Below are 21,657 nucleotides of genomic sequence, written 5' to 3' on the forward strand. Positions count from 1 at the left end.
ATGCCTGGGTCTCAGGATCAACACCGCCAAGAGCACACTGCCTCCCTGCCAGAATATTTCTTTCCTGGGTACAGCGATAGACTCTATACAAACCCCTCAAAAGATTTCAGAGGATGTTAGGTCTTATGGCCTCAGCATCGTCAGTACTCCAGCTAGGACTACTGAACATGCGTCCTCTTCAACGCTGGCTTAAACCCCGTGTACCATCTTACGCATGGTGATCTGGCCTATTACAAATCAGAGCGAGCCACGGCTGCATCAAAGCCCTGGCTCCTTGGAAGGTATCAGCAGAAGGTATCAGGTATCACTGGTATCAGTCTGGCGTGAGTTTGGGTGTGGTTTCAAGGAGAAAAGTGATCTAGACAGACACCTCCAACTTGGGTTGGGGGGCCCTTTACGAGGGCAGGCCCGTCTCTGGCCTTTGGTCAAGCCTGGAGAGGTGCCTATATAAACTGTCTGGAGATGTCTGTCTGGAGGGCCACCATGTCCTGGTCCGAACGGACAACATGGCAGTGGTGTCCTACATAAATTGCCAGGGCGGCCTCAGGTCGAACAACCTGCACACCATGGCCAGGAGCCTCATTCTATGGGCTCAGCACAACCTGCTCTCACTGAGAGCGGCGCATGTGTCAGGCATTTTGAACCGGGGTGCAGACACCGGTTCATTCCCCTGAGGGGAATGGTCTCTTCACCCACACACGGTTCAGCTGATATGGAGCATCTTCGGCAAGGCAGAGGTCGTCCTCTTCGCCTCAGAAGACAACCTTCAACAAAGCGCCTCTATGCTCAGAAGCGGACAGTGTTTTCCAGCTGGTACGCTGCATGAAGCCTGGATCCCTACTCATGTGAAGTACCAAGTGTTACGCAGCACGTTTGAGCTTCAGCAAAAACCAATGAGGTTCATTCTCATGTTACGCAGCACGTTTGAGTTTCTACAAGAACCAATGAGGTTCATTCTCGTGTTACGCAGCACGTTTGAGCTTCAGCAAGAACCAATGAGGTTCATTCTCATGTTACGCAGCACGTTTGAGCTTCAGCAAGAACCAATGAGGTTCATTCTTGTGTTACGCAGCACGTTTGAGCTTCAGCAAGAACCAATGAGGTTCATTCTCATGTTACGCAGCACGTTTGAGCTTCAGCAAGAACCAATGAGGTCCAGTAATGTATCTTGCGCATCAAGAGAATTCGTTTGAGCTTCTGTTTATGTTCACCAATCAATATTTATATGTGAATAAAAGGCTAAATTAAATCTGTTCATCATAAAAAGTGATTGTGTTTGGGCTAATCCGCTCAATTCATATGGATTAGTTTTATGATCTCTTAATGAACTTATTGAAGCGTCAATGTGGTAGTTGCGTATACTATCAACGGAGGGACAGAAATCTCTCAGATCTTCATTTCTGTTCTGAAGATGAACGAAAATCTCATGGGCTTGGAACAACATGAGGGTGAGTAACTGATTCATTTTTGGGTGAACTATCCGTTTAAAACAAATCAAGCCAAATGTATTTTTTTCCTTTTGATTTTGGGGTGTACCAGACATGTTTTTGTGAGATTCACCTGATTAAAACTGCTTAGGCCATTTAGATCCCTCACCACCCCCTACCCAGTGTGATAAATAATTGCATGTGATCGTCCGTATGTATAATGATGTAAAATGTAAATAAAGTGTTTGAAATTTAAATATGCATATTAATGAAAAAGGTGTGATTTAAAGTCAAAATGTTTCTCTGACCAGCAGAGAAATATTTTAAAAAAGATATTACTCTTATGTACAAGTCTGAAATAGGAACCTCTTTAAAAAAGCAAAGATTTCATTACAATCAAAATCCTCTTTTGTACATTAGCACAAAAAAATGTATCAGTATACTGTAATTCGACAACTGTAATTGAACTAAAGAGACGATCAAGTCGTGGTGACATGGAGATGCATCTAAATGGGCATTTTGAACGATTTAAGCTCTTGCTCTTTATCTCTAGGGGCCTTTTTACACCTGTTCACTTCATGCATTTTTACTTATCCAATAGATTTCTGATTTGTTAAAACGGTTCCATTTACACATGGCCTCATAAATGTGACCCTGGATCACAAAACCAGTCACAAGTAGCACGGGTATATTTGTGGCAAAAGCCAACAACACATTGCATCAAAATTATGGGTTAAGATCAAGTTCCATGAAGATATTTTGTAAATTTACTACTGTAAATATATAAAACATTTATTTTTGTGAGTGAATGGCACAATCGCAAACATAAATGGACAACTTTAAAGGCGATTTTCTCAATGTTTCGATTTTTGCACCCTCAGATTCCAGATTTTCAAACAGTTGTATCTTGGCCCAAATATTTTCCTATCCTAACAAACCCGTCGGTGTATGAATGAGTGAGTGAATGGGTGAATGTGAGGCAATATGTACAGCGCTTTGGTGGCCATTGGGTCTGTGAAAGCGCTATATAAATGCAGTCCATTTACCATTTATCAATGGAAAGCTTATTTATTCAGCTTTCAAATGATGTATAAATCTCAATTTGTGATTTTTGACAAAAATTGACCCATGTGACTGGTTTTGTGGTCCAGAGTCACAAATGTGTCTCTGCAAACCGGATATAAATCCGATCTTCAATTCTCGTGCTATATGCAAATTTAACGGAGTTCACGTCAACGAATGAAACAGATAAAGCAGTATTTTATTTATCAATAGGATCAATAGGAGAAAGAGCGGCATCAGCACTGGTCGGATCACTTTGTCTCGCAGGGCATTTAGATCAGATGTCTATCCGATAGGGAAAAAACGCATGAAGTGACTAGGTGTAAATAAGCCCTAGTGCACATGTGTCAAAGTTCACTCCTGGAGGGCTACTGTCCTGCAGAGTTTAGCTGCATTCGGCTCCAAAACACCAGTTTCTAGTATCCCGAAGATCTTGATTAGCTGATTCAGGTGTGTTTAATAAGGGTTGGAGCTAAACTCTGCAGGACACTGGCCCTCTAAAACTGAATCTGACACCCCTGCTCTACAGAATTAGACAACGTGAAGCCACTCTTGATGAGACACATGAGGCTAATTTCAGTGGCACTGCAAGAATCCATATGAAAAAAGCTGAACATCATTTGTGGTCTGTGTGTACACGTGTGTCAGGTTGGTGCTACTGCAGGGTGAAGTACCTGACGAGGCTGGGGTCGGGGTTGTAAGGTGGGGGAGGGGTACAGTGAGAGGTGGACACTATAGACTGTGACGGGTGAGCTCCATTCACGTCGCCGTTAGACTGCATGTGGTGTCCACCCAGCATGTTTGTTCCTGCAAAAACAAATCCACAAGAGCCAATCGTCAAACCCAAAATGAACACTCGCCAAACATCAAATGAGCATCACATGGGATTTAGAGATCAAATAACACTTTGCTATTGGACAAATGTCTGGTAGCTTTTCATGAATGCAAATGTCACTGCTAGAACAATAGTCTCGCTTTCATTGAATGAAAGCAAATCAAATCAAAGAGATACCCTTGTAAAAAAGAAGTGCGCTTGATTGTATTGAATGTGCAATTGTAGTGTACTTCAAATCTTAAAAACTACTTGCAGATAATATATTACTGAAATAAAAGGTCACTTAAGTCTACTTAAAAGAGTGAGACACTTGTGAAAAGTGCACTTTGTAATAGTTTCAAATTAAAAGTGTTTAATGTACATTTTAAATGTATGTTTTAGCAATATTTAGCCGTGTTTTAAAGTACACTTATTTTGATGTGTTGAATAACATACTAAAGCACATGTTTACACTTTAACTAGTGTTATTTGAGATTACATTGAAAGTTTATATATTTTAATTGTACTAAATTGCAACTACATTATCACAAATGTGCAATTAGAATTATATTTAAACACATGAAGTGCAAGTTTCAATAGAATGAGAATAACATTCAAGTGTATAGTAGTGTAAAATAAATGCTTGTCAGTACATTTGGCAGTACACTATAACCACATTTTAAAGACAACAAAATTATGAAGTTTCATATAAAGATGTACTTGTAAATCATAGTTGAGTGGGTAAAAAAAAGCACTCTAAGTAATAGCATTTAATAAAAGTTTCAACTATAATAATTTAGGCTAAAATAACTAAAATATATAGACAAAATCAATAACTTTTTTAAAAGAGTTGGTTAAAGATGAACTGGTATGTGAAAATAGAATATGATATGAAATAAAATAAAACCTATATGTTGAGGAGGAGCTTACCCATATGTGACATGGATGCAGAGGGTCCTGCGCTCTGCTGACTCTGTTGTGTCACCAGCTGATTCACTGAGGGAAGCTTGCTGATGGACCCGTGCATCTTATTCATGTTATTGAGTGTGCCATAAGGAGACGGAGAGGTAACATGACTCCTGTGAATCACATGAGAGGAACACAATCATATACGGCCCTCTGTGGAACACTACAATACTAATATATGCTGAAGAATGAGCTGAAAGAGGCCATATCATGGACAGCTGAAAATGCTTTTCTACTGATACGTAGACATACTTTATTATTCACAGTGCAAAGCCCTCTCATCAGTTCCCCAAGCCATGTACTGAAACTGAGCTGGCTTGTATGACATTTTAGTTATGGCAGTTATGATATTACAATCAACACTGTGACTAATTTACTAACCAAAGCCTGTATTCAGCAAATTGGTAGGTATGCTGTTACATGCAATTTTGTCAGTAAACCATAACAGAGGTAATTTACATGCAGTTATTCAACCCTCATTGCAAATCAGGTTTATTGGCAAAATGTAGACTTTCAGCTGTTTGCAATGAACGAATCAAACAAAAGTAATTGAAATAGCTCAACACAACAAATGTTTCAAATTGGTTTCCCAATTTCAACTGAAAATGCAACTTTAATGACTTCTGCAGTCTCAAAATTTGTCAACCTCCTGAATCCCTCACAACTGCACAAATCTGCAAAACAGATGTTGTCTCAAGCACACCTGATGCAACTAATCAAAGGCTTCATTAGTTGCTCCAGGTGTGCTTGAGATTGAACATATCTGACCTGGCTAGGTTTGTTGAGTGTCACGTTTGACTACAGTACGTTAGAAATATGGCTAAGCCAAAAGAATGGTCCACATATGTAACTCTATATACTGTGTCTTAAAGTTACAGTAGCAAAAATGCTTTTTTTGTGTGCTAAAAAAATATCAAATAAAACCAAGAAGTGTTGTATGAGTATATATACAGTACTGTTCAGAGTTTGGGGGCATTAAGATTTGAGGTTGGTAATGTTTTTCAAAGTCACCTAGGTTGCATTTATTTGGTCAAACATAAAACGGTGATATTGTGAAACATTATAACAATTTAAAATAACTGGTTTCAATTTGAATATATTTTAAAATGCAATTTATTCCTGTGTTGGCAAAGCTGAATTTTCAGCATCATTACTCCAGTCTTCAGTGTCACATGATCCTCCAGAAATCATTCTAATATGCTGATTTGCTGCTCAAGAAACATTTCTATTCTATTATCAATGTTGAAAACAGTTCTGCTGCTTCATATTTTTGAGGAAACTGATCATTATTGTCCAGGATTCTTCCAGAAACGATTCTTCAGCAATATTTGTTTGCTGATTGTCTGTCACTTGACTCTGAACTTTTAAACGGCCGCATACGATGCATATATAAACACTCACTGTCTCTGTAGGAGCTGCTGCTGTTGTTGTCTGTATGAGTCCACTAACTGCTGTGGTACAAACTCCACAAGTTCCAGACTGTCCTTTATCTTCATCAGGATGTCAAAATTCTCCCGACCACGCACCTTCAAATCAATCCAAAAATATTACAATAACTTAAGAAATTTGGGGACACACACACACACATTTTTTAAAAAAAATCACAGAAATGGCACAAGTATGTTTGGCATGCTTCCACACTCACTGGTATGTAATACATCTCTTCTTCTCCATGCCGCCTCTTCTTGATGTTGATGGAAGGGCCTGTAATATTGGCTGGAGTCTGCTTGAAATCTGTGAATTCATAAACAGAATCTCCAGTTTTAACCAGAGATAAAATAACTAAGGGTGTGTTCACACTTGCACTTTGGTTCTCTTTGTTTTTTTGGTCCGGACCAAAAAAGAAAATGTCTTTTTTAACAACAAACCTAGAGATGCTAAACAAAAACACGGCTTTTATGACGTATATTTTGCTACGGACATCTTGTGTGTACATATGATGGTATTTTTACCAGCTGAGAACTGTAAAGGAGTCAAACCAGCAACAGGAATACCTCCGTCGCACACAAACGAAGATCTGCTGCTGCTGGGAGATTTTGTTTCTGATGCCTGTACCGAACTGTAGGGCAACCTAGCTCCTATGACGAGGAAAATCAGGTATGCTTGAGCATTCTATAATTTTTAGGGCATTCTGTACTAAATCCATCCATTCTGATGCATTCTTGAGCATTCTGTCAACGAACCCAAAACAGGACGTGATTTTACAAGATTCGTGACATCATCACTTCCTGTTTTGGGTTCGTTTACATGTATTTGGTCCGTGTTGCGTTCATATTTCAGTCGAAGCGCTAGAGTTCTTTTGAAAGTGGACCGAGACTTTTCTTTTCTTTTCAGGGGTTTCAGTGCGCTTGTTTGGTGCACACCAGAGTTCAGATGGCAGCGTTCACACTTATTCAAATGAACCGCACTAACAGAGCAATCACACCAGGGTTCGTTTTAATCCAACCAAACCTGCCAAGTGTGAACACCCTATGATAACATTTAAAAGATTAGAAACTTATTTTAAATACGATATGAAGAAAGAAATGCATTCGTGGCTTACTTCGTTTATTGGCATTTCCATTTTTGGCCACGCTATCATTTAGCGCCTGTTGCTCCCTGAAATGATCCTCATCTGCTTTGCGGTCACGACCCGGACACGCACAAATCCGGCCCTCAAACGAACGCCTACCGAGAACCTGTCCACTGTGGGAAAAGATGGTAGAGTTCAGCTTTAACTTTTGGCATAACCAAACTGAATCTAACCATTCAGTTTTCAGGTAATAATTTGCATGTTGTTGTCATGCAGGTCACAGTTAAATGATGTCAGTGCTCATTTTTAAGTACATTTTGTTGACTTCTGTTTGTCTGAAGCAAAATAAGTGACGAATCACTGTTTTGCACAACACATTTTTCAGCATGTGACAAGCAAGTCGTTATCAGTGCTGAAGAAAACAGTAAAGGCGTTCACTCACTCTCGTGTCTCCAGCGTGATGATGATGAGAATAGGCCTGCGGTTCATTCCACCGACACAACTGCTGTTGCACATGAAATTATACAGAATGGTTGTGAATTCAGTCCCCACCTTGAGTAAGAGAAACAAAGAGAAACGTATTCAGTTCCTAGCATTGCATTATATTGCAAATATAGCATATCGCACGGCTTTGGAAAGTCAAATTCACTTTAATAATTTCATTTAGGTTCACTCAGAAACACTGAAATGAACCAGTTCAAAAAACTGATATAGTGAGAGTTATCAGTCAATAATGTTCAAGATGTCCCTTTTTTATTTGACATGCATTTTTTTAATGCAGTTTTAGTTAAAAACTTTTTGTTTTTGAACACTTAATTAATTTATTTCACCAAACTATTAAAAAGAACCAGAAATGTATTAATCAAACATCAGCACTGACAGAAGGTAAGGAGTATGTGCCTCTAGGTGGCGCCACCAATTTGCCGCAAAACGGAGCAACAGAGCAATAGAGGAATAACTACAGGTATTGTTACTGAGAATAATCCTTGAGCTATTTATAGCCAGTCAGAACATGTTAAGCGTCCTGAAACGAGTGATCATTGCATGGTTTCACTCATTTTCAAACCAGTGAATTTGTGAAAATATGGATTGTGAGAGTATGTGCATGAATGCACATAAACAGTGAAGAAACAGTATGTTTGTGTATGTGTGCTTTTGCACATAGAAAAGCATAGAAACAGTTTATAACGAGAAATGTTCTCTCTGAAGCATTAAGCACACTATACTCGTAGTGTACTTCAAAGTTTATGTATTTTTAAAAAACTTTACTTGCAGATAATATAATATTACTCAAATAAAAGGCCACTTAAGTGTACTTAAAGAGAGTACACTTTAATGAATATGTACAGACGTACATATGCTTCGTGTTGTGCCTGACAACGCTTCTTAGCCGTTATAAATGAACTGTAAACCACAGCTTCTTGTGGCTTATTGCTTTAATGCGTGATAAGACACAAAAGAGTGCGGTACTATTGGTGTGCACATCTGTGAATCTCCTGTTTGTGTGACACACACACTAATGCGCACTAGAAAGCCGCTTCAGACAGCGCTTGAATGAACAAAAACATACAAATTTATCGAGTATCCAGACACAAGCACAGTTACATGAGTTAAATGAATCTTAAATGTATGTAAAGAGTTGTGAGAAAATAGGATGTGCGTCAGGTCTTAAAGTGGCAGCAGCCTATAAACCCGTGCTGTGATGTCTGTGATTAAGGTTATTCAAAGAATTATTAAGACATTTGAGAGAAAATCACTCAAATCTCTTGACTGAATAACATTTGTAGCTTTAAGAAGAATGAATCTATATTTAATTTAGAATTTATGCAGTGAATACTGTAAAGAGTTTGAAGTGTTATTCAATTTCTGTATATATATCCTACCTGTTAGACCGGAAAATCTTAAAGCACTGTTAACAAGGTTACATGGTTCAAAAATAGAGATGGGCACAAGTCCTCGAGTAGGCTACTCGAACGTGAGAGCAATGATCGATCATGAAAACGATGATCATACTAACTTTTAAAAATATATTTATTTCAGCATTTTGGGCGAAAGTCTGATTGGTTAGCATTAGACAGCACGCCTTGATCTGAAATACAGTTAAGTGCAAGATGTGCAGTGCAAATATGTCATATACATAACATTATAATGATAACATGATTGTAATAGATAAAAACGTGCTTTAGTTGCCCGTGTATCAGCGCGCTGTTAAGGAAACTCCACAACGACGCGATTTGCTTTGAAACGCGGTCAAGTTCACGTGCGCATTCGTGTCCTTTTGTGCAAATGTAAGTTGTAAGATTACTTTAAGATTACTGTAAGATATGTTGTCTATATCTGATTAATCTCATGTAGGACGTGTTTGTTTGAGTATATCAACCAGCTATAGCAAAGCATTGCAGTTCATTCACTCTTCAGTTTCAGCTCAAATGCAATGCCCGACATATATGGGTTATTTGAGATGGTCATATTCTTTTTAGATAGGTATTATTATTTAGATGCAGCAGTATTATTTTGTTCTCATATTTTTTTAACAGTTAGGTTTTATTAATCGTGATTAACATATAAAGATGTACTTAAGTCCTTCTTAATTGGGTCAAAAACAGGCCTCTTTACATCAACTAACTGCATTTAATATAAATTTAAACTACATTAGACTTTCATTTAATTGAAAATAACGATTAGCAAATACTGTAATTGCAATTAGTTCACATATATTTTTAAAGTATATTATTTCCGTATAAGCACTCTTTTGAACTCTTTCCCCGCCAAACAGACTTTTCCTTTATTTGTGAGAACGCGTCCCCGCCAAAACACAGAATTTTCCGTGTTTTCACTGTTATACGCTAGGGGGCGCTATGACATCTTCTGAAAGAGTACTGAATTTTCTGATCAAAGCACATGCGAAGAAGATGCAGAAACAAGCGATGTTATATGTAAGCAGATGGAAATTTAAAATAACGCGATCATCAACATTAAAGGGACAATAAGTAGGAATTACTCCCATCTAGTGGTGAATTTGTATTTTGCATTCAAACTAATTTTGCTCTCCAGCGCCTCGCTTTTTCAAATGTGCATTGCATCTACGGTAGGCGATATGTACCAAAAAGCTTTGACAGGATGTCTTCTAATAGCACTTCGTCGAGTTTTCCTTCAGGTGAACAGGTGTGTTATTTCAAACAAACTGCAACATGACAACAAACAAACGAATGTTAGGCTACAGTATGAATTACTGACTGTGAAAAACATGAAATATTGTAGTTATGCCCAGGGTGTGTTTTGAAACATTGTTTCAAAACATTGTTATTCATAAAAATAAATCATGAGAACATGAACTTCATCACTGCATTTTGCAGGAATTGTAAAATCTTTTTTCTTATTAACTGAAGTAGCCTAACGCAATATTTTTACTCTAATAGCTTATCTTTCCCCACACATATGAACTGTGATCATGCAATAACGTTAACTTTACATCGCGATGCTGAGCTACAGTGAAATGATAGAAAAGACATTATCTGTGATAGCAATTTGCCTCATTCGCGCAAACTGGAGTAGAATGAGGCTCGCGTCTACCGCGCCGCAGGACCTCTAGACGCGCATAAACGTGTCTTTACATTGAAATCACTCGCGCCAGACGCTCAAGAGTGAGTGAGTAATCATTTTAAAATAAAATTGACTTTAATCAAACCACGGATCCGTGATAAGTTTTGTGATCCGTCTCGCCACTATGTAGTAGCACTATGATCACTTTGAGGGGAGGATAAATTAAAAAATAATTAAGCAAAGGCAGGGATACATTGACCAGAAAGGGGGAAATCCCACGCATTTTACGTTCTATTTTTGACTTTTTTGGCGTCGATGTTTTCTTCTCCTGTGGCTTGGCATATGTATGGTCCATAATAACAATGCAATCCAGACTTTTAAACTTGCCGGTGCCGTTTCAAGCGCCTCTCACTGCTCTGCACCTGCGTTTCTGCTGGTTTCGGCTGGCTCTGAACGAAAACGCGTTGTGGAAACGCGTTGGCTTAGTACTTTTTGTCCCTCTCTGCTATTATAGTTTTGCAAATATTATAGATGGCGGAACTACATGGAAGCCTCCGTGGACCTACCCGTCCCATGTATATAAAGATAATAAATTCTTCATTTATAAGGATAAGTCAGATAATTGGCCGAGGTATTTGTACACCATTGAGGACATATTTATGAATAAAAATATTGATTTTAGATAATAAAATACCTAAAAAGATACATATTGTCCCTTTAAAGCGGTGGTATAATGCCCTTTTCTCAAGATGTAAAAAAAGTCTTTGATGTCCCCAGATTGGGAAGTGTTAACTCAAAATACCCAACAGATATTTTTATATAGAATGCTAAAATTGTCACTTTTTGAGGGTGAGCAAAAACACACCGTTTTTGTCTGTTCCTTTAAATGCAAATGAGCTGCTGCTCCCGGCACAGAGGGCGGAGCTTCAACAGCTTGCACTCACACAGACATGCACTGAACTTTTAGCCTTTTATGTTAAAACATGTCAGACAAAGATGGAGAGACTCAAGAAGAAGTGTCAACATGTAGAAGCAACAGGACATTTCTGTTTGGTTAGTTGATGAATTTCTGTAGCTTATGTGTAGTTATCTTCTAGTCATTGATTAGCATATTCTGTATTGATAATCTATAATTCGTGTTCCCGGGGGCGGGCATTATGTAAATTTTAGGGTTGGTGATGTCACTAACCCGGGAGGAATGTCGTGTAGTCCTTAAGCTGCGTTCACACTACAAGCGACAAGTTACCATTCATTTCAATGGGGAGCGGGCGTTTTCCGGTGACACGCGCGATCGCGGCCGTTGGCGACCTGATGGGGCGTGTCTGGCGACGCGACAACGTTGAGATCCGCTTTTTTTTTTTGCAAATGAAGAGCGACTTTCGGGAGCAACAACCAATAGGAGTGAAGTCAGTGGAGTGCACGTGATCATCCGTCACTCTCTGACAGAGGCAAGTTGAACTAGAAGCTAATTTTAGCAGTCAGAAACTGTCCTATAAGTTGTGAATGTCACTCACATTACTAGGCAACCAGTAGCGGGAACGCCCACTAGCGACCTAACCGCCAGCCACTGGAGACCTGCAGCGACAAAGTCGCTTGTAGTGAGAACGTAGCTTTAAAAAGCAATTTTTTAAAAGCAAATATCTCCCTTTGCTTTGAACTGAGCGTTGTAACTTTGCAGATGTTGTTTATGCTCAAACAGCAACATCACACACTAACTAAAGTTAGAAAAGTGAAATCATAATCAACCACCCCTTTAAACAGCATATAAATCAAAACTGCCTAATGTTACCGAATGAAATGTCGACCCAGGACGAGGTATGTTTTGATCATCATTCTGAAACGTGAAAAAAAACGTGATTTTCTCAGCTTTTTGCTCAAAATGTTGCATTTTTCATTAAACTTACCCACATTCAAGTGTTGATAAAAAAAGAATGCATGAAGCTAGAATAAAACAGCAGAGGGTCTGTTCTTTCGTATGATATATTGCATGTTCAGATATTCAACAACAAATATTCTAGGAGCCATGAGATTTTTGTGAAAATGATCAAAAATGCTGGCGGGGAAAGAGTGTAAAGCATGCTACTTGTTTTTCACAAGGGTAAGTGTGAGACACAATATAATTGTTTTAAATTTTCTGATGAAAATGTGAGTGATTCACCCTGGTTGCCAGGGTGTTGCTGTGGGGTTGCCAATGTGTTCTGAGTAGGTTTGAGAATTGTTGAACATTGTGCAAGACTCTGTAGAACTGACGTGCATCTGCAACTATTCAACTAACCTGTGGATTCTCATAGGGAACTAGCACACTCTGTCGGCCTGTCACAGGGTCATCCACATACTGACTCAAATTATTGCCCTCCACCCGTATCAAGTGACTGGCAGGAGCTGTCTGACCTGGACAGAGAGCAGGGGGGGGGGAAAGTTTCTCAATTAGAGGAGGAAGGACAAGAGGAATATTTCTGTTTGACAATCTTTCTCAAAATGATGTACTTCGGTTATTTTGAGGTGAATAATAAGAATAATACACTGTCACTGGATTTAAATGAAATGCTTAAGGGTCTATGATTGGATCATTATTGCAGTGATTATTATGTTTCTAGCATGTTATATGTTTGGCAACAGTTCTTCTAATCCTAATTGATTAAGTGTGTAGCTTTTCATTTCTTAAACAGCCATGTAGGAAGACACATCATGGCCATATTCCAGGATGACAATGTGCAGATTCATCAGCCTCAGATTGTGAAAGAATGGTTGTGAGGATCATGAAGAATCATTTTCACACATGAATCGGCTCCTCTGAGTCCAGATCTTAAATTCATTGAAAGTCTGTGGGATGTGCTGGAGGAGACTTTACAGAGTGCTGGACTAGATCTTGTATTGGGTTAACCAACAATTGATGCACCTCTTGATGGAAATAAATGTTGTGATGTTATATCCATCAAGAGGTGCATACATTTTGGTCAAGGTCTGTTGCCAAACACATAACATGCTAGAAATAATAATCATAATAATCACTGCAATAATGATCCAATCATAGACTCTTAAGCATTTGCCTATTTAAATTCATGCAGCAACTTTTTTGTGTTCATATTATGAATAATGATTATAATAATAATTAAAGACTTTACTTTTAATAGTTGTTCAAATGTCTTTGTTAACCAATTTGTTCTATTTTTACTGGTTTATAAATGCTTTCAGATGTCTGGTCTGTTAGGATGTCGTCACATATACGGAAAGAAAGCATATTTACCTTTAATTACACTAACATGACCAGTCAAGCAATGGAAAAAGTTGTTGCATTTACACGATGAAATGTCACAATATCAAACAAGAATGAAGTTTACAAACTTTCATTGAAGTCCCGTCCGAGTTCATGGTTAGGACAGCGCTTGACCACCTCTGTGACGTGTTCAGCCTTCTTGTAGATGGGCATAGCTCGTATCACGCTGCCGTTTGGGGGCGAGGAAGCAAGTTTGATCTGAATCGGACAGGTCTTGGCAATCTGACAGTACAGTTTCTTAAGCAACGGAGAGTACTGCAGAAAAAAAATGAAAATAAACAATGGGTTATGCATAAGCATTTGAATCAATACTGCGTATACAGTGAAGCCAAGACAAAATGTAAAAAAATGCAAAATCTGAAAACTACTTTGGTCCTGGGTCCGTCTTGGCAAAATGTTGGTCTTTCATTACACTAAATAACCAGATTTGTTCTGAATTTCCTTAAGAAATGATGAATTAAGACAAATTCATCAACGGACGAGGTTTCACACACACACACACACACACACACACACACACACACACACACACACACACACACACACACACACACACACACACACACACACACACACACACACACACACACACACACACACACACACACACACACAAACACACAAACACACACACACACACACACACACACGTGTCAGAGCTTGTCTAAAACTATAAAGACATCCCAGATATTCCCTCAAACACCAAATGTACAGGCCTGCTTTGTGCGGACTTGTATTAATGTGATTCAGATTTTATGAAAGGGAGATTGTACACCAGGTGCGGCAAAAGAACAAATGTGATGAGCACTGTTTGCTGAATGCTACTGATGATGCAATCACACTCTATCAAATATTGAATCTATCTCATGAACTAAAGCTCATGGAGTTCATGAAGTTATACAATTGTGTAACTTAAATAGTACAAATGACATCTGACGCCTTAAAACATGTCACAAGTGTGTGAATTTGAATAGAAATAGAAACCGCATTGCAAAACCAAAATAGTTTAATAGTTTAATTTATTTATTATAAATAATATTTAAATTATTTACTGACTTTGTTCACAACTCACTTTCTAATACTGGTAGATAAACATAAATTTTATTCTCATAATATTTTTAGCATAATTTTATCTAAAATTCAATACTACTACAAAGTCCAGTTTAGCCCAGATCTGACAATTTAATTTACTGAATGATGAATTGGTAATCGCATAATATTTTAGTTAATATCCTAATAAATTATAATATCAGCAAAGAGATGTGAGGCATATTTAGGGGTAAGACTATAGAGATTTGACTTGGGTCAGAAAGCAACCACCCAGAAAACCCTATAGCATAGAAATGTGTATGACTGTTTAATTATTCAGACCTAAACAAAAACAGCATTTTTTTGATACTGTTCACTTTATTTTTAAAAATTCATTGTGATTTCACACCATTGATTTGGTTTTCTCGTTCAAACATGATTGCTTCGTGTTAAACTGACTTTTTGGCTTAATTCATTGTGTTCGTTTTTCATTTTGAAAATGATGTTTCAATCAAGTAGGTCAAAAATGAATTTTGCTGCTTCTTCAATTTACTTAAAACAAGTTAAACCAACACAATATTTTCAATATGATGTCACAACGTAAACCACTTTGCTTAATCCATTTGAGATGTTATCACATATTTTGTGCCTGTGTAAACACAGCTTAAAATCACTCATGTTTACACTAGCACAAAATATCCGATTTTTTTACTCACATCTGACACAGATCGAAATTTGTTGCACATGATGTGTAAACCATAGACTGTAAAGAAATATGGACGTAGTGTCCGTGACGTCACCCGTAGGTTTCTGAAGAGCATTATTGAAGCCCAAAGTGGGCGGAGTCAGCCGTCGCCATCTTTGTAGTGCGATCCATTGTGGCGTCACTCCCGGATAAACGGAAATGGGCAAAAAGGCGGGAATTAGCTTAGGTGACGTGACGGCTAACCGACAGCAGACAAACGGCTAGTAGTGACAGCAGCCGCAATCCACCTGTCAATTAAGTGGCCATGACCTTAACTATGCAGAAATTTAAGGCTTAATATAATTTAAACGGATAATTGAAAGCTACATTATAGGCCATTTCTCAGCAATGAGGTGATAGCATTCACTGTTTTTGTAAATAAACTAACAAGCTTCACTATTACATACAGACGCACATTTACATTCACACATTCTCTCTCTCTCTCTCTCTCTCTCTCTCTCTCTCTCTCTCTCTCTCTCTCTTTTGAATTCATTAAAATAAATTAAATCTTATCGCACTACTAAAATAACAAACGAAAATTACCGTTATTTTCCGGTCTATATTCGTTCAGTCAGATTTTGCGCAACAAACATTTCTGACAGCTTTCAACTTATCCATGCTGGCAAACAATCATGGCCATCCGATATGAATTATAAAATAATTTTAGTACGGCCATTCAAAACCTGAGGGTCAACCATGTCGCACAGTAAAATGATCACCAACAGAACATTTTTGTGCGGGGATTAATGTAAACACAGATATCGGATACCAGTCATGTAAACAGACGGCACAAAAAAAGATTTTCAGACGGTCAAAAGATTCAATCTGTGCTTTAAGACTTGCAGTGCACAGCCTTAGTTGTGTTAAAGTATCCTTATAGGGTCCCACTTTATATTAAGTGGCCCTAATACCTGTGAACTTACATGGTAACTACATGTGTACATAGTATGTAACTACAGTGTAAGTACACATTAGTACATAGTATCTACAGCTGTAACATTTGCGTAACTACACATATGTAACAACCCTCAGAATGGTATGTGTAAGTACAAATGTGTAACAGGACATTGGTAACAACATTTTTTCACTTCAGTAAGTACACATGTGTAACAGTAATTATGTAACTACATTTTGTAACAACAATATGTAGCCTATTTGTTGTTCCACTTCCACATGCAGTTTTAGATACTGCAGTTACAAGTTGGAATACATGTATTTATGACTGGCAGGACTAATGTTGAATTACAACTAAAGTTTCACCTTGTGATACCAGTGTTACATGGTAACTCCTCAGGAACTGTCCACTTAATATAAAGTGTAATTGTTAAGGTAATTGTTGTGTACATCAGTGTCGTTACGTGATAATTCCATAGGAACTGTCCACTTGTTGGAAATTAAATACATTTATACCCAAACTGGTAACTGCAGTATCTAAGACTGCATGTGGAATTGGAACAACAAATAGGCTACATATTGTTGATACAAAATGTAGTTACACATGTGTACTTACTAATGTGAAAAAAAGTGTTGTTACCAATGTCCTGTTACACATTTGTACTTACACATACCATTACGTGGGTTGTTACATACGTGTAGTTACTCTAATAATACAGTTGTAGATACTATGTACTAATGTGTACTTACACTGTAGTTACATACTATGTACACATGTAGTTACCATGTAAGTTCACAGGTATTAGGGCCACTTAATATAAAATGGGACCCTATTATTTTATGCATCTTTGTTTCTATGCAAACTTTGTTTATGCAAACTTGTTAGGGCCCTATCATACACCCGGCGCAATGCAGCACCAGACGCGACGCGAGTGTTGTTTGCCCCCATCTGTGCGCCAATGGGCGCGCTGAAAACGAGGTGTGTTCAGGCGGATTGTTGGCGCGTTGCTATTTTGAGGCAACTGAAACAGACTGCGCCATTGACCAACTGAAACCTGGTCTAAAGTCCATGGCGCAATATTTTTTTTATTTAAAGAGCGCGTTAGTAATGTGCGCCTATAGGCGGTCCACAGTGCGCGTACACTCTGCTTATTAAACACACAGGGACGCGCAGCAGCACACAAACATGGTAAATATTCAAAATAAAAGGATTACAATGTAAAACAAAAATTATTATTGTGTACATAAAAATATGGTGGAATCAGGCTTGTCCCGTAGATGGTCTGCTCGCGTGCTTTAACATCGCGCACTAGCAGATCCGCTTGCGCTCTGGAGACGCGTTCAGTCTTTCCGTTTGCAAAATGTAAATAGTGAATCTGCCACGGCGTGAGCGCAACTGGCTTTTAAAGGGTATGGGAGATGAGACTCTGATTGGTTTATTGCACGTTACGCCCAAAACACACCCATTACTCATTAAGAGAATAGGGACAACCCTTTTAGATCATGCACCTTATAATGTTAAAATAGGGCCCTTAATGTTTTGTTATGCTGGTGTTTTTTTAATTTTTTTATGCAGAGTTGAGGACCTGCTAACAAGATCTTTAGTTGTTTTAATAATAAAACAGCAACTACCAACAAGAAAAGCTGTGATTGGCTTGTTAGTATGAGTTATTATTATTAGCAGCTACACTCAAATATACTTACTGTAAGTTAAATAAATAAATGTCATATTGATCCATGTGATTTAAACATGTTATTTCTACTCAAATACTTAAGGTAGGATGAACTTCATTGAATCAAGTTATTTGAACATGTTTAAGTTTAAGTTTACTCAATTCAGTTAAGTTCATCATACATAAGGTATTTGAGTAATAATAAAATGTTTCTATTATGAGGAACCACTAATTGAACTGAGTTATTGTTTTTATTGTATTCCTTCATGAACCATTTCTATAATAATTTTAAAAAGCCACAAACACCACAAAGTGATTTGATTCCCCTAACCTAATAAGTCTACAGTAAAAGTGGCATAATAGTCTCTTTTCTTTGTAGTATTGTTTAACTTTGTAGTTATTTTACTTTAAGAACATCAGCACAACTTTCACTGAGAGATTATGTAAATGAGTAACATAAACACACATACACACATGAGAGAGCCGCATAGATCATTGGGTGTAGATGTGTCAGCACAGGGAGACGTCTCAACACGCCCATGTGACACACACCCTTATTCACATCATCTTGCCACTGTTTTACACTTAATCCATCTGCTTTGGACATACACCATTTATCATTCAGTTGAATTTAGCTGAAATTATTGTTGAGTTGAAAGAAGTGATAATTCAAAAGTTGACTGATTGAAAGATAAGAACATTACTGTGCTAATACCACCAACTGAAAGAGGAACAAGAAGACCTCAATTAGTGATGCTAATGGACTAAGGTCCCAAAAAGGTGGGTTTCACAACAATGCCACAGAAGAACCATTTTGGTAAAACTTTTAGTGAACAGTTAAATATAAAACAACCATTTTTTTCTTAGAATGAAAAACATTGAAATAGTCAAAAGGTCATTTTGTGCAAATGAAATGTTAACGGTTCTTAATGGAACCACAAATGCTAATAAAGAACCTTTATTTTTAATGATGTTAATGATCTATCTTCTATAGATTCTTCCTTTGTAGCACATCTTCAACCAACGCAATTCTAATCAAGAACTATTTTTGCTGCATTGGGTTCTTGAGTTACTAATCATTCTACTTTAAATTATTGGTGCTCCAGAACAATGTATTGGTTTCTGGATTCTTTCTGAAAGAACTTAACTTTTATAAGAACTAAAGAATAAATAGTTATTGGCTGAAAAGTTTCTCCTGCACTCTTAGAAATAAAGATTCCAAAAGGGGATTTTCAAAGCAATGTCATTGAAGAACCAAAAAATATTTTTTTACTATAAAGAAACTTTTGTGAAATCGAAAGGTCCATGGATGTTAAAGGCTCTTTGTGGAACCATACATGGCAATACAAAAAAACTTAATTTTAAGAGTATATTATATATTCAGAACCAAACTTTTTGGTTGTAATTGGAGCCTTCATTTTTAGGAGTGCTTCCACTTAAAGGATTTTGATTCAATGAAATCTGTGCAACATCCATAAATGGTGTTATTGTTGAGGGATCAAAATTAAGCGGGAATCCAATCAACTGGATTTCCAAAAGCTGGACCCACCTGTCTGAAATTCTCAGTGGCCAATGATATGTGTGTCACTCACAGACTGTGTTGTTGTTGAAAACAGCTTTGGGTTGCATGATCATTTTCACAAAAAAAAAATTCCACAAAAAAATTCTAACAAAGTTCCATACTTGTTGCCGTTATGGATAACCATATAGCCCCTTTAGGCCATTATGATGCTGAAAACAACCCCATAAGAACTTTAATAAATAATATAATAAAGTTATTAGTTTGAAGAAGAAATCCCATCTACAGTACATTAGCAATGCAACGAACAAAAACACACAAAGCCATTTGGCACAGCAAGCTCAAGAAACAAAGCACGAAATGTGCACTTTGTAGACGTCTTGCTGGATCATAATGCAGTGCTGCAGCGCTCGCCTGCAGTGTGGAGACGGTGTAAGTGATGTAAGGTAAAATAAGATGATGGGCTGGAGGAAGGTGAGCATTGGAAAGGCACACGTTCGGGCAGGCTCGCGGGCCTAAGTGATAATGACGAGTCTGACAGCCTGATGGACATGTTTCAGCATGCCACCCGCAAATTCAGCCAACTCCCCATCTCCGTCGATAAATTCACAAATGTGCTGCCTATGCTAACGGCTGTGAAATTGCAGCCAGCATCACAGACTGCTCCATTGTCCCTCCAAGGACATGCCTGGGAGAAATAGTTGCACTCCACAAATAGAGAACTTTTTGATGTAGTAATAAAGACTTGCATTAGCAAGAAAAACCATACAGCATTAAAAAAAATCTTCATTTACTTTCCCTCATGTTGTCACAATAGATCAAAATAGATCGTTTTTTTTTTATGTCTGATGTCCATTGTTTTGTACGTTTCCCTGCATATATAATGCTGGGAATAACGTGGCAACGAATTAAGGATTTGTTCCCTCATTTTAGTTAAATCGTGACATGTATTTTAGTTAAATCGTGACATGTTCCCTTTTTTTGTGTGTGTTAAATCAAATGAGGAAACAAATTGCTAAAAAAAGGGAATGAAATTCATCGAAGCTTTCTATTTCAGATAAATGCAATTCTTTTGAACTTTCTATTCATCAAAGAATCCTAAATAAAAATGGTACACAACTGCTTTCAACATTGATAATAATAATAAATGTTTCTTGAGCAGCAAATCGGCATATTAGAATGATTTCTGAAGGATCATGTGACACTGAAGACTGGAGTAATGATGCTGAAAATTCAGGTTTGATCACATCAAATTGCATTTTAAAATATACAATATATATTATTCAAATATATTGTATTCAAATAGAAAACAGTTATTTTAAATAGTAAAAATATTTCACAATATTACTGGTTTTGCTGTATTTGGGATCAAATAAATGAAGCCTTGGTGACCAGAAGAGACTTTTTTTTTAAAACATTAAAAATCTTACCGTTCTAATCATTTTGGCCACTGTATATATTTTTGTCTGCATGTCATGTGCAGGGCTTCGAATTTTTGGACCCCATTGACTTTCATTGTATGGACAAAAGCAGTTCTAACACAATCCAGATGTTCTTGAATAAAAGGTCCTGTCAAGGAAATATCTCTAAAAATCACCTCTAGTTTTTCTCCATGTCATATCAAAACTAATATTTGGCATTTTTACAGCACACTGATCACATTTATTCTCAAGTTTTTCAGATTCACTTAACGTCTATATTTGAGCCTCGTCTGAGTTCAGAGCACTTCACTTATTTCCATCATTTTGGAGGGACTTACATTGGAGTTGCTGTTTGCAGACATGTGGAAACAAGTATTCTTTACAGGGAGGGGCAGACATTTTTTTCTGAAAACAATAATTGTTTTGTTAAAATGTTCAACATAAGAAGGTCTCTGAATTCAGAAACTGGGTAGACGACAAATAACATTTTTGCACAAAATTTTAGGTTAAGAGTAAAATGTTGAAATAAAATTGGCTATGTAAAAGGAAGTGTAAAAGTAATAAATATATATTGTGGAGGATGCTACTGATATATTTAGCAGAATGTCCAAGATGTACTTTTCCATGCAATGAAAGTGAACAGCTGTCCATTGTTCCCATTCAATTTAACTGTATGGAAAAAAAAGCAGCTTGTTCAATCTGCTAAATTTCCCTTTTTGTGTTTTGTGCAAGAAAAAAAAAAAACAGAATAAAAATGGAATAACATGAAATTGAG

The 21,657-nt window shown here is 37.4% G+C and overlaps 1 protein-coding gene across 10 annotated transcripts in view; it reads right to left on the bottom strand.

Moving 5' to 3' along the window:
* tp73 (tumor protein p73) overlaps positions 1-21,657 on the bottom strand; it is a 58,979-nt gene that overhangs the window by 8,396 nt on the left and 28,926 nt on the right. For 7 of the 10 annotated variants that reach the window (XM_079636715.1, XM_079636717.1, XM_079636719.1 and 4 more), the window contains 8 exons: positions 13,670-13,856; positions 12,600-12,715; positions 7,224-7,333; positions 6,812-6,954; positions 5,915-6,024; positions 5,671-5,795; positions 4,234-4,382; positions 3,164-3,296 (listed from right to left, as the gene is read on the bottom strand). In XM_079636715.1, the coding sequence (XP_079492841.1) occupies positions 3,164-3,296; positions 4,234-4,382; positions 5,671-5,795; positions 5,915-6,024; positions 6,812-6,954; positions 7,224-7,333; positions 12,600-12,715; positions 13,670-13,856 (1,073 nt within the window). The remainder of the gene's footprint in view (positions 1-3,163; positions 3,297-4,233; positions 4,383-5,670; positions 5,796-5,914; positions 6,025-6,811; positions 6,955-7,223; positions 7,334-12,599; positions 12,716-13,669; positions 13,857-21,657) is intronic. The other 3 variants (XM_079636718.1, XM_079636712.1, XM_079636721.1) reach the window with 1 other exon arrangement.

This window comes from Phoxinus phoxinus (genome assembly GCF_949152265.1).
Source record: "Phoxinus phoxinus genome assembly, chromosome: 15".
Taxonomy (NCBI): Eukaryota; Metazoa; Chordata; class Actinopteri; order Cypriniformes; family Leuciscidae; genus Phoxinus; species Phoxinus phoxinus.